The sequence below is a fragment of the Staurois parvus genome, unplaced genomic scaffold, assembly GCF_062004578.1.
Source record: "Staurois parvus isolate SC_StPar_1 unplaced genomic scaffold, SC_StPar_1.0 ptg000214l, whole genome shotgun sequence".
Lineage (NCBI taxonomy): Eukaryota > Metazoa > Chordata > Amphibia > Anura > Ranidae > Staurois > Staurois parvus.
The window spans coordinates 1,532,740-1,547,021 of NW_028318010.1; the positions used below are offsets into that span (position 1 = coordinate 1,532,740).

The window sequence follows — 14,282 nt, forward strand, 5'->3', positions numbered from 1 at the left end:
TGTAGCAAAGTGTCATTTCTTCAATGTTGTCACATGAAAAGATAGAATAAAATATTTACAAACATGTGAGGGATGTACTCACTTCTGTGAGATACTGTACATGCTGTAAAAGGATTTTCTGAACATATGCTATAATGGGGGAAAACATTGCTGCTGAAATGGTAGCAATCGTGTGCAACAAAATTGTTTAGAAAAACAGGCTTCTTGTTAGACCATGACTGGTTGAATGAAGTAAACATCTTCACCTTATTCACCAAGCTGAGTGACTATTCACTTGGCAAAGTGAAGAATTTATTTTCTATAACCTTTAGTAAGTTAACCCCAATGCCTAATGCTGGTCATACACCAATCATCCTTCAGCCAACAAGCTGAACTAATTAAATCAAACAGATTCCGCCATCCTTGCTATACAACAATTTTTCACCCATCTGGAAGTCGGCTGGGAGGCTGCCGACAGGGCCACTAGTGAAGCTAATTTCGGCCAGTTTGTCAAGAACTGGCCAAAATCTGCATAGAGTCTGTCCAACTATAGTGAGACCAGCTTGTTTATACGACTGCATATTCTCGATACTAGGGCTTTTGGTGGTGTTGCAAAAATTCTCAAATGCTTTTCAAAACTTTAAGTGAGAATGAGTACTAGCAAAAAGGGGGGGGGGGCACTAGGCATCTTAAGTGCAAATTTGTTAAGTGCATGATGTTTTCTGAACTGCTTATTTAACACATACACCCTGTTCCAAATTATTATGCAAATTCTATTTAAGTGTCATAAAGATTAAATATTTTGTTTTTCAGTTTAACTCATGGATGGCATTGTGTCTCAGGGCTCTTTTGATCACTGAAAACAATCTCGGACACCTGTGATAATTAGATTGGCAGGTGAGCCCAATTTAAGGAAAAACTACTAAAGGAGGGTGTTCCACATTATTAAGCAGAGCACCATTTTCAAGCAATATGGGGAAGAAAAAGGATTCTGCCGAAAAGAGTGAAATAGTTCAATGCCTTGGACGAGGTATGAAAACATTAGATATTTCACGAAAACTTAAGCGTGATCATCGCACTATTAAGAGATTTGTGGCTGATTCGGAGTACAGACGGGTTCGTGCAGATAAAGGCACATTGAGGAAGATTTCTGCCAGATCCATGCATCGGATCAAGAGAGCAGCTGCTAAAATACCATTACATAGCAGCAAACAGATATTTGAAGCTGCTAGTGCCTCTGGAGTCCCACGGACATCAAGGTGTAGAGTCCTCCAGAGTCTTGCAACTGTGCATAAACCTTCTATTCGGCCACCACTAACCAATGCTCACAAGCAGAAACGGCTGCATTGGGCAGAAAAATACATGAAGACTAATTTTCAAACAGTCCTGTTCACTGATGAGTGCTGTGCAACCCTGAATGGTCCAGATTAATGGAGTAGTGGATGGTTGGTGGACGACCACCCTGTTCCAACAAGACTGTGACGTCAGCAAGGCGGTGGTGGAGTCATGTTTTGGAGGGAATCATGGGAACAGAGCTGGTCGGCCCCTTTAGGGTCCCCAAAGGTGTAAAGATGAACTTTGCAAAATACGTGGAGTTTATGACAGACCACTTTCTTCCCTGGTACAGAAGGAAGAACTATGCTTTCCGTAATAAAATCATCTTCATGCATGACAATGCACCATCTCATGCTACAAAGAATACCTCTGCATCAATGGCTGCTATGGGGATAAAAGGAGAGAAAGTCATGGTGTGGCCTCCATCCTCCCCTGACCTCAATCCTATTGAGAACCTTTGGAGCATCCTCAAGCAAAAGATCTATGAGGGTGGGAGGCAGTTTACATCCAAACAGCAGCTCCGGGAGGCTATTCTGACACCTTGCAAACAAATTCAAGCAGAAACTGTCCAAAAACTCACAAGTTCAATGGATGCAAGACTTGTGAAGCTGCTATCAAATAAGGGGTCCTATGTTACAATGTAACGTGACCTGTTAAAATGTTTAAAAAGTTAAAATGTTGTTAAAAGTTTGATTGAAATAGCTTTTGGTTTCAGTAAATATGCTGCAAACACAACAAATGGCAATTTTCAGTTCTTTACAACCTATAAAGTGTTTTGAAACTTACTGTGCGGAATAATTTGGAACAGTGCATTGTAAGTTGTTTATGTTTAAAAAAAATACTGTTATCATTAGGAGGTTTGTTCAATAAAATTTGAATTGTACTCTTAATAGTTGATAACATGAGAATTATGCTGACTACTATTTACATCAATTATTTAGGTAAATGAGAAAAATATAATTTGCATAATAATTTGGAACAGGGTGTATACTGTATGTTTAATAGGTACATAATTAGGAAAATTAACATTTTAGTAGGATGCTTTTATTTCTGGTTTGTAGCCTGGGTAAGCTCTTTAAAGCTTACCCAAATATGTCTCAGACACTTGCCTTAAAGCTTTTTTGGCTATACCTCTTCTATGGATCACAGGAGTGCAATCTGTTCTGCACTCCTGTGACCTGTTTTCCGCCCACAACGGGCTAAAGATCATAATTTTACAGTCGGGATCCATTCAAATGCCTGGACCAGCAGCTGGGTCAGCCTCTCAGTGAGCCCCTAGGAGACTGAGCCAGACGCTAACAACCACTGTCTTTCATCCCTGTTTTAGAAGCTGCAGGGGACAGATGCAGCATCTACCTAGCTGAGTATAAATTTTTTTACATTTTAGGCCACCCCATACTTCTCTTTTAATTTCAATTTAAATATGCCTGTAAATCTACAGCAGGGGTCTACAAACGTTTGAAACAAAGGGCCAATTTACTGCCCTTCAAACTTTAGGGGGGGGGAGGCCAGACTGTGGCCAGCGGGAGTAGAAAATGCCCTGGCATCAATGGGAGTAAACAATGTCAACGCTTGGTATATCAATGGTGTCATCGGGAGGAAAAGTGCCACAATCATTGGTGTCACTGAGAGAATTAGTTCCCCAACTCTGGTATCAGTGGGAGGAATAGTACCCCATTGATGATGTCAGTGTGGGGGGGGGGGGGGGAATAATGTTCTGTCTTTAGTGTCAGTGAATGGAATAGTGTCCCAAGGACTGAATAAAGGCATGGACCATGGGCCACAGTTTGGAGACCCCTGGTCTACAGAAACGATGACAAGAAAAGGAACAGATTACATAACTACATAGCTTCATAAGAAACATAAAATGCCTCAGGCACAAAGGGATTGTTGATTGTAACTGTTAAAAGCTATAGTGGCTTTATATTTTAAGATAACCCAATTACAAACATTTATCCACAAAGTACATTAGGATTATGAGAGTAAAAGCAGGTTACCTTGTTCCATTGGGCTTATGTGCTGCTGCTTGTGATTTTCCAGTGTTCCACTTGCACTAGTCCCAGACAAAGGTGAAACTGATACTGCATCCTGTGATGTGACTACATTGACAGCTGAGACACCTGGTTTATATGAAGGGCTTGTAGGAGTACGAGGTATTCCTACTGATGGCTTTCTTGCTACAGGTGGGGGAATTTTGCTAGGTTTACGCAGTATTGGAGGCTTTCCATCTGGGCTGCGCGGTCCTCCTTGTGATTTGAGTTCTACTACCATATCCCTTTTTAATGAGGATTCGGCTTCTTGTAAAACATGAGGTTCAAACCCAAACTTCTTGGATCCTTTAGCAAATACAAAGCTAGCCGCAGAGGCTGGTGATTTGTGTGCAGAGGGGGAATCTGGTGTTTTTTGTGGACTGGGAGATGGTTGTGTGAATGTGGGACTTTCTCCTTGGGATGAATCAGATCCTTGAGAAGATCTGATAGACAGTGACTTGCGCACAGGTTTTTGGGGAGCAGGAATTCCTGAAGGGAGTTGTGAAAATTGAATCTGTGGGCCCCTGGCTTGCACAGATCGCAAACGAACCATCTGCAACAAGGAAGGGGTTACTATAGGCAAGCTTGCATCTTCTTTAAGTTGACCTGTGGTGCCTTGATTGTTTGTTGACAGTTTTTTGGTGCTTGGAGCACTGACTGGCTTCCATACATTTGACAGGTGAAGAGGTGATGTTCCTGTAGGTGAAAGGACTGAGCTAGTGGTAACTGCAGGTGATGGCATTACAGATGCAGGGGAGTCCATAGGAGAATGTGATATAGTGCTTGCAGAATTATCAGTGGAAACTTTAGACTCCTGCTTGCATACAGATTGATCCCCCGATATGTTTTGTGGTACACTGACTTCAAGTTGTTCTTTAGGTTCAGCATTTTCAGCTGCTGCTGTGGCAACAAAATGTGGTTTATATACCATTGATGAAATCAACCTTTCCTCTGAATCAACTGCTGCTGAGGGCACTACTACTGCTTCTGTTGTGGGAGGCACTGCAGACTGTTGAATGTCTTTTTTAGAGTCAAACACAGATGTAGTTGGTGTCTCCGAATTAACAGAAATTACAGCTGTATCCGGAGGCTTTGAATTTGTTAAAGGCACAGAATCAGGATGAGTTTCAACACTGTCCAAAGGCATCGCATTCTTGGAGACCAAGAGAGCTTTTTCTGCTTCAATCATCTCCTTGTTATCATTGCTGTTGACAGTCACATTTGAGACACTTTCACTACCTGGCTCTGAGGAAGGTGGTGGGGGCAAAAGGAGTTCCTCTTCAGGAGGGGGGAAATCTGCCATAGACATGTCCTGCAAATCAGGCTCCTCTGGAGGAGGTGGAGGCCACAAGGATTCTTTGCGTGTTGCCTCTTCCAATGCTGATGGTGGAATCTCGGCATCTGAGTCTGACTTTCGTACAGGTGGAGGTGTGGGATGATGAGACGGGGGTGGAGAAGGGGCAGGAGTTGCAACTGGGGCTACCAGAAAGTCAATACTTTGAATGGGGGGTGGGCAAGTAGGGGCTGGTACATTTGGATGTGGGGGAATTATATCTTGCCCTTCTTGATCTCCCATTGATGATCCAGCTCTTGGGGGACTGTCAAGGTGTAGAGAGTTGTTTTCAGCAGAAAAAGAACTTGCATTACTGCTTGATGCTGACTTAAGACTGGATCTTTCTGGCTTGGGTGGGGTTCTCCTACGAGTACCTGGAGACTCAAGAAGTGAACGGACAGGCAATGTTGGTGTCCCACTCTGGCTTGAGTAACCACTCGATGGAGACAATGTTCGGTCTGATCGAGTAGGTGAGCTTACTTTTGGCAGAAACACCTCATTTTCTATTGCTGCTTTGTCTGTTCGTGGAACCCAGGGGTCTCGGGCACTACTAGTCTTGCTTGAGGGCTTTTTCTCTGGCCTGGGAGGAAGTCCCATTTCCCTCTGCTGCTGTAATGAATAGGTACGTTTAGGAGGTGGAGGAGCCTTTTTGCTTTTTCGTAATGAAACACTACGAACAGATGAGCGACCGCTGCAAAGACTGGCAGCATCGGATCCATCTTGGGTACCTGTGCTAGGGGCTGGAGATGCCCGGCCAGTGCTTAGTCCAGATTCATGCTTTTCACTTACTTCCAACATATTCTCCCCACCTCGAGAGGATATGGTGGAAGAATCAGACACAATGGTCTCTGTGGATTGTGAACGGCTCCAAGTTTCACTGGAGGTAGACATACTCCTTCCCCGATGCAATGAGCCACGGACTGAGGCAGGACTTGCTGTAGCAAGGCTACATCGGCTTAAAGTTCGTACACTGGATCGAGTCAAGGCAACCACATCAACTAAAGGAGGAAGAACTGCATTTGGAATGATTTTAGACATGTAGGTTGCTTGAGGTGAAATAGACATGACAGGACTCACTGGGTCACTCTGGGATGAATGTGTAGTCATCCCAGGGACAGCTACAGATTTTGGGCGAATGAGGAGTGGGGATATCTTCTGACCAGTCTTCCAACCAATACAACTGTCATCTTGATACACTTTCTCTATGTGTCGTTGCAAAGCAGCTTCTGTTTGCTCTACAGCAGCCAATGAAATGTGAGCTCCATTGGGTGGGGCTTCAGTAAGCATACCGTCAACTGTAGGAATAACAACATACTCTTCCCTATCTTGATGGACTCCATTCACTGTTGGTGCTCTAGCTGCCTTTTCACATGGTTGACTTTGTCCTTTGGAAAACAATTCATGGATCCCACGATGTAAGGAAGTGGAATGGAGACCTACAGATAAAATAGACAGAAAATAATATTTTTATTAAATAAATGTAATTCTTAAGGAACTGATTTTAACAGAATGTGAAATAGAAAGGCAGACATTGACACTAAGGGAGGGATTTACTAAAACAGGTACACTCAGAATCTGATGCAGCCATGCATAGTAGCCAATCAGCTTCTAAATTCAGCTTGTTCAGTTAAGCTTTGACAAAAAACCCTGGAAGCTGGTTTTTTATGCACCAAATGTTGTAGCATGCAGTTTTAGTAAATAACCCCCTAATTTTCTTCACTTGCTTACCAAGTTCTGCTGCAATGTGCTGTGGAACTCCTACAACAGTTGCTCTCTTCTCTTTGCGTCGTCTTCCTGTTCTACCAGATGGCCAACTGGGTGAATCATGAGGTCTAAATGTGGAGCCTAAAGAGAAAATAAGAAAATCCTATAGTTATAAAGTAACATCCAGGATGGTTTACCATCAACACACTTGTATTACTTACAACTCTTGCCTATTTTTAAGGTAATTTATTATGACTTGAGTTTTTATTAGTTGCATCTAGTTGTTCTTTTTCATTTTATTGTTCACTTGAACAGAACTGTGTTTTTTGAATACACGAAGTAGTTGCCCTTGACATAGAAAATTAATATTTCTGCTTGTTCATAGAGTAAAACAGGAAGATAGAGGAAATGAACACAATTAATGAGCCAATACAAGGTAATACAATACTTCCAATGACCATATTTGCTTTCTTTACACAATCAATGTATAAAAACAGAAATTTTATGTTTTTATCGCTCTTTAAGAGACAAAGGATCAGCAGTAATCCATAGACAATAAATTCATTCTGCCACATACACTATCCACACAGGTGAGGTTCTGCAACCCAATTAAAGCTCTCCCAGGCTGTTGTATGATGCTACACTGTGCCAAACTAGCAGTCTCCATCTGCTTCCCAACAGATACTTGTGAACAAAAGCAAGGTGAAAGGTAAACTACATTTTCTTGATTGAAAACGAGCAATAAAACGCTGCATAGCATGACCCACGCTAACGCACTTCAGTCCAGAAAAGACCTTGTTCAAGTTACACTGCCGCTTTCAGAAGGAATTGGACACTAGCAAAAAACTGAAGCATGATTGGCCATCAGCTTTTTTGCCATCCAGTGTCCTAAGAGAATGAATATCTTTTCTCTGTTGAGAAAAGTCTTGCCATTTTTACTAGTCATTTTTTCTTCTATCAAGATCTGTTTTACCTCCGTAAAGACTTTGATACACCAATGAGCATTATGCTTCGGCTAATCCTGGCAATGCATTGGAGGCCGAATCCAGACCCTGACAGCCTGAAGATGGTGAGGCCTGCCTGTTATTGCTTACTCAAACTGCAGAGAGTGTAAGTGTACTTTAATGCATTCGCCTCCAGAGTCCTTTTCTCACATTCCTACAGCTGTAGCGGCCTCGAAGCCTTCTGCTGCAGATGGAGAGTCTCACAAACCCATTCTAGCTACCATATCCATTCTTATTGACACAGTGCACATCGGTTCAAAACTGAAACAGCCTGTGACTGATACTAGTGTTCTTACTGGTCTGGGTTCCCTAAAAGGACCCAAGATAATCAAAACCTTTCCAGTACACTACTTACTCAAACTGGCACTTTTTGGAGACTGGATAAATTCTGATAAGTCATTTTAAGGATGCCCCTATGTTTCAGGAACTTGTTGAATGTCTAGAAACCCTTTCCAATTCTTTATTTTTGTCAGCAGCTATGCTATTTAAACTGCAATAGTCATAACTTAAATTTGTCGAACATTAGGAGAATGGATTACACATAAACCTAAGGAGCTAGCTGCTGTATTTACTGACCATTTTGTTATGGAGTGCCTAAAGCTTATGCCTGCAGCATTACACTTTTGTGTAAGCAGGTTAGTGGATATTGTTTGGCTCATTTCCTGAATGAGTTTCCTATCTGTCAATATCCAGAGAATTCTTTGGCTGAAATGTTGGTCTGTGGAACAGCAATACACAAAAGGCTTGCTGCGCATTCCCTTTAATAGAGAACATCTCTTTGAGCTTGCCCCAGCAAAAAAAAAACAAAAAAAAAACTTTGGCCTCAGATTGGGAAAACTCCTCATGCCTCCGAAGCCAAAGAAAGTCCCTTGTTTTTTTTTCTCTCAGACCTCCAACTACTAAGCCTGACCCAAGCCAGGGCAAATGACATTGCCGCAGCAAAAGAAGCAGAAAAAATTGTCTTGCACAGAACCTTACATTCCAGGTATGGACAACTAGCATGCAGACTATCTCAACCAGCAATTCTATGATTTGGGAGAATAGTCTCTTCATGAAGAGGTCTTTTGGGACCTCTGTTACAAGTGGGGGATGCCAGATGAAAAACGTCTGGCCTCCAGGTTCAATGCCAAACTGCTCAGGTTTATCTTCAGATGCAGGAATTCACTAGGGGAAGTAAGGGGAACTCTTGTAGATTTTCACAGGATTTACTATTGTACACAGAGAGCTTTCTGCAATTTGGATGTTAAAAAGGCAAATATTGTCTAGTAACCTGGACTGCTAGCAAACCATTCCTTAGTTAATACTTTTTTGCAGGGTACCTTCAATGTAGCCACACCTGTACAAACACCAATGACTCAGTGGGGTCTAAATTTTGGTTTTCAGCTCTTCAAAAACTACCTTTTGAATCTATCTGAAACATTCCACTTTCTGCTCTTACTCACAAGTACTTCTGTAAAACATGAGTCTCAGTTGGCTGCCTCGTCCTGTAAGAGACCATTTTCTTATCATGTACAAGGACATAGTTGTATTGAGGACTAGAGCCCCCTTCCTGCCTAAGGTGTTTTCGGCCTTTCATCTCAATCAGGAAATTGTGCTTCCATCATTCCCTTTCCCTCCCTTTGTCTGGCCCCAGTACATCCAACAGAAATTTCTCTGCACTGCATGGATGTGGTTCTTGCTGTTTGTGTCCATCTTACAGCTACTGCTTCTATTAGGAAGACTGACCCCTTATTTTGGCCCTCATAAAAGGGAAACAGCTTCTTGATCCACCATTTCTGCTTCAGAGATTCCCTAGGCTGTCACCTGATCCCCTATTCATACATTCTTCAAGTTTTACCAGGTGGATATTCAAGCCTCATCTGATGTCATGCTTTCATCAACAATTACAACAGTACCAGGTACAAGTTTAAGCACATAATAGGACACAAAGTGACTCAAGGAATTTGTCAATGGGCCTTGGGTGGGCGCTATCTTCAGTGGCCATTATTATAACGGAATTCACACATACTGCAGTGACAGACATTTTACCACATTGTAAACTGTCACCACAAGAACACCCAGGAAACAATTGTTTCATATGTGTCCCATTCACACTACAACACAACCTAGAGCTACACCAAAATGCAGACGAGCTGCATTTTATCACAGCACATCATGCCGAATTGCTTGGCAATGTACAACACCACATCACATTTCTGTACATTGCCATGAATAAAGTACAGTTGCAAGAAAAAGTATGTGAACCCCTTGGGATTACGTGGCGTTTTGCATGAATTGGGCATAAAATGTGCTCTGAACGTCATCTGAGTCAAAACAATAGAAGAACACAGTCTGCTGAACATAATACTACACAAACATTAGATGTTGCCGTGGTTTAATTGTGCATAACATGTAAACATTCACAATGCAGGGAGGAAAAAGTATGTGAGGCCCTAGCTTAATGACTTCTCCCAGAGCTAATTGGAGCCAGGAGTGAGCCAACCTTGACTCCAATCAGTGTGATGATATTGGATGTGTTCCTGACAGCTGTCCTGCCCTTAAAAAACACACACCTGTTTTGGGTTTACTGGTTTCAAGAAGCACTGTCTGATGTGAACCATGCCTTGCAGAAAAGAGCTCTCAGAAGACCTACGATCAAGAATTGTTGACTTGCATGAAGCTGGAAAGGGTTACAAAAGTATCTCCAAAAGCCTTGATGTTCATGTGTCCACGGTAAGACAGACTGTCTACAAATGGAGAAAGTTTAGCACTGTTGCTACTCTCCCTAGGCGTGGTCGTCCTGTAAAAATGACTGCAAGAGCACAGCGCAGAATGCTGCATGAGGTAAAGAAGAATCCCAGAGTGTCAGCTAAAGACCTACAGAAATCTCTGGCACATGCTAACATTTTTGTTGACACATCTACAATAAGGAAAACTTTAAACAAGAATGGAGTACATGGGAGGACACCACGGAGGAAGCCATTGCTGTCCAAAAAGAATATTGCAGCACGTTTGAAGTTTGCAAAAGAGCACCTGGATGTTCCACAGCACTACTGGCAAAATATACTGTGGACAGATGAAACCAAGATTGAGTTGTTTGGGAAGAACACACAACACTATGTGTGGAGAAAAAAAAGGCACAGCACACCAACATCAAAACCTCATCCCCACTGTAAAACATGGCGGAGGGAGCATCATGGTTTGGGGCTGCTTTGCTGCCTCAGGGCCTGGATGGATTGTTGTCATTGATGGGAAAATGAATTCCAGAGTTTATCAAGACAAAATTACTCCTCTGCTCCACCACAAAACTTGTACATCTCCCCCTCATTGCTATCACCTCCCTACTACTGCTCTCGTAAGGCTGTAGCTCACAGTGTAAGTTGACTATGGACAGAGGAAATCATGAGGATGGCATTAGGGGCATGAGCCACACATTATGTACAGACCACAATGGTCTGACAGACAGCCATGAAAGCAAACCACAGGTTGGAAGGTGAGATCTGCCAGGAAAAAGAAAGCTATGAAGAGGGTCTATAACTCCTTATCTACACAGAATTTCCATCCACGGGGACTTGGAGGGTATTAGGAAGGAAATGGCAGGCTCTACCACAGGGAATGCCTACCTGCACATAAAGCTTTCCCCAATGGGGCAATTCTGAGCAAAACATTTTGGAAGAGAAAATCTCCGAATGAGACCAGTACCCATACAGGATGAGCTATTCTCTTAGTCCACTGATCTTCCTTCTCTCTGCCCATATGAGGTACAGGCAGATAGCTATGCTGAAAGTCTGCAGGAGCCTGAGATTGCTGATCATTGATCCAATGCTTTCCAGTCTCCTAAAACAAACAATAGTAAATGCAAATTTTATTTACCTGCATTTATTATTTTTTGTTAAAAGGTGAACTTATCCTTCAAAAAAAATAAAATTGTTATCTAATTAAGGGAGGAGGCTGGAGGCAGGGTCAAATAATTTGTTTGTTTTTATTTATTTGGGGGGGGGGGGGGGTCAGGGAAGGTCCACTTTAAACTAAAAGTTAGGTGCTTAACCTAACCTTAAACTGGAGGTGGGAAGGTATTACAGGAAACTGCAAACTTTGAAAATCTGTTTCACATTCCTAGTCATCTACAGTAAGCAGCAATCTTATGTATAGTGGTATTATTACCTTTTCGCTGGATCATCTCTGAACGAACGGACATTGTATCATCTGTATTCTCTGTGGAGCAGGAAAGAGAGCGAGTACGGAAAGCATCCTCAATGACTTCAGTTGAGAGCTGTGGGTTGAGACAGAACAGAGTATACATGAATAAATACGGCTAGCACTAGGATCACACTGAGAAAGTAAGTCTGTTGGATATCATCATGAGAAATGAAAAAAAAAAAATCACATCATATCAAATTCAATGAAATGTAACATACACAGATTCCCTTAAAGGAGAAGGGCAAAATCTCTTTTGGCCCTACTTCTCCCGTTGGTCACAAGTGTGCATTTCGTTCTACACCCTTGTGACCCGTATTCAGCCAACAGTGGGCTAAGTAAGTATGTAGGGTTTTTTTAATTCCCAAAATTCTGTTTTAAGTCTCCACTGCCTTTTTCTTAACCTGTATGCTGGTGTTAGTGGAAGATTTTTGCACACATTCATCTGATCACCCTCAGAGTTCATGCACGACTTTGATATATGCTATCATCCTCTATGTTCCACTTTCTCAGATATCCTTCTCCATGTTATCTTTCATCCTTTGTGGTGAGTCCAACACCCCCCCACTGTAGCCCTTTCTCACGTTGCTTTTTTATTTTGCCTGTCTAATCTCCATTTGTGTCTCTGCTGCCCTACTCTACAACCCTTTCTCCCAGGTCAGTTTTTACTACTCTCCTTTTTAATGTGCTGACTTTCCCTCTACTTTCCTGTTCTCTGATCTGCCTCGCCACTGTCCCTGCCCTAATCTTTTTTCTGTAATGTCCCTCTTCTGTGGACTCTCCAACTTTGGCTAAAAATGTTTAATACTTCTGGTCTTTTGTGACTTCTCTCTTCAGCTCTAATGTCAAAAGTACAAGCCCTGTACTGTAAGATAGGTATTTTTGATAGGAAAACACAATCTAAAGCTGCCCTAAAGAGTTATTATATATCTACACAAAGATTTGTGTCCACTCCCAATATTATCACATTCATGAAAAAGGCTCACATTTGGTCATTTTTCAAGTATGCTACAAAACTACTCAAAGCAGGATTTCTGACTGTTGCACTAGGAAAGCTCCCCCACCTCTACCCTCACTGTGCATTTCTATAGAAAACTGCATGACAAGCTAGATCCCCCGAGGTTTCAATATCTCTGCTTAGTCAACAGAAATTTTGTAACCTATCCTTCGACATCCCAAAAGTCTGCACTGATTTGCTGTGATTTCCTTCTTTAACAACATGATCTACTTCAATTGAATTTATTTCCACATAAATGCTTTAACCCTTCAGAAGCTTTTTGACAAATCTGCAATTTCTACACAACACTGTCAAAAGAAGCATATATAATATGTTGCATACCTCAGATGTATTGTTTTCCTCCTGGAATGGATATTTGTTGTGTTTTTCTGAAATTAAAAGAAAAAAGTTACAGCAAAACACAGTGAAAAGAAATAATGATATATTCAAACATATCTAACAAATATATTTAAACATATCTATCAAATATGTAACAGTGATATTATATAGCTTGAAAAATGAATTTCTTGTCTATTAAAAGACAGGTTAAACCTTCGGTTATACTGCGGGCTACAAGAGAACTGGAAACTGCCAAATGAAAAAAAAACCTAGGCCATCCCAGGAAACCTCCTATTACTACCAGCCTTAGTTTTTTATATTGTCCTAGGCCAGGGGTAGGCAACCTGAGAGCCGCAGGACTACAAGTTCCATCATGCCTCTGCAAGTCATAGCTGTAACTGTCAGTTTTGTAATTTTTGCAATACCTCATGGGAAATGTAGTTCCACAACAGCTAGAGAGCCACAGGTTGCTTACCCCTGTCCTAGGAGGATGGACATGTTTGTTAGAACACTTTATCTATTCCGTTGTAAAGGCAAACCTATGCTATGACTAGCGCTTTTTGTTGCTGCTGCTACTAAAGGTTCCCCCTCTGTTTCAAAGCAATTCAGTACGGTTATCTTCAGCCTAGGCCGGTCAGGCTGAGCATCAGGAGCTTTGGTCCATGAGCACCATTATTCCCCATTCCCTGTCATCTTTGATGAAGCAGGAGTTAGCACTGTGGAACTGAGCACTGACATTATCCCCCGGTGGAATGTTGTGCGCAGGGGCGGACTGACAACTCATGGGGCCCCCGGGCAATAGGGGATCATGGGGCCGCTCTGTCCTTGCTCAAACTCAAAAAAGCCTATGAAAAAGGTACCAGGGGCATCTCATGGGGCCCCCTACTGACCCCGGGCCCTCGGGCAGTGCCCGAGTTTCCAAATGGTCAGTCCGCCCCTGGTTGTGCGTGTTCTCTTTTCTGCCATACAGCGTCGAGGATGCATCTCCCTACTGCTGTTACTGTTTGCAAACATGGGGCAGCACAGTGGCTAAATGGTTAGCACTTCCGCCTGGCAGTACTAGGGTCGCTGGTTCAAATCCCAGCCACGGCACCTCCTTCCTGGAGTTTGCATGTTCTCCCTGTGCCTGCGTGGGTTTCCTGCGGGTACTCAGATTTCCTCCCACACTCCTAAGACATGCTGTTAGGTGAACTGGCTCCTGTCTAAATTGGCCCTAGTATGTGTATGTATGAATATGAGTTAGGGACTTTAGATTGTACACCCCTTGAGGGTTAGGGACTGATGTGAATGTACAATATATATGTAAAGCGCTGCGCAAATTGACGGCGCTATATAAGTACCTGAAATAAACATCCAAAGTGGAACTTCAGTCTTTTCCTGCTACT

General features: G+C 42.3%; 1 protein-coding gene across 1 annotated transcript in view; it reads right to left on the reverse strand.

Moving 5' to 3' along the window:
• The window catches only part of NHSL3 (NHS like 3), a 91,473-nt gene that overhangs the window by 15,616 nt on the left and 61,575 nt on the right, over positions 1 to 14,282 (reverse strand). Inside the window, exons 3-6 of the mRNA XM_089678998.1 lie at positions 12,901 to 12,947; positions 11,529 to 11,637; positions 6,406 to 6,522; positions 3,312 to 6,113 (exon numbers count right to left, since the gene is read on the reverse strand). Coding sequence (XP_089535124.1) covers positions 3,312 to 6,113; positions 6,406 to 6,522; positions 11,529 to 11,637; positions 12,901 to 12,947 — 3,075 coding nt within the window. The remainder of the gene's footprint in view (positions 1 to 3,311; positions 6,114 to 6,405; positions 6,523 to 11,528; positions 11,638 to 12,900; positions 12,948 to 14,282) is intronic.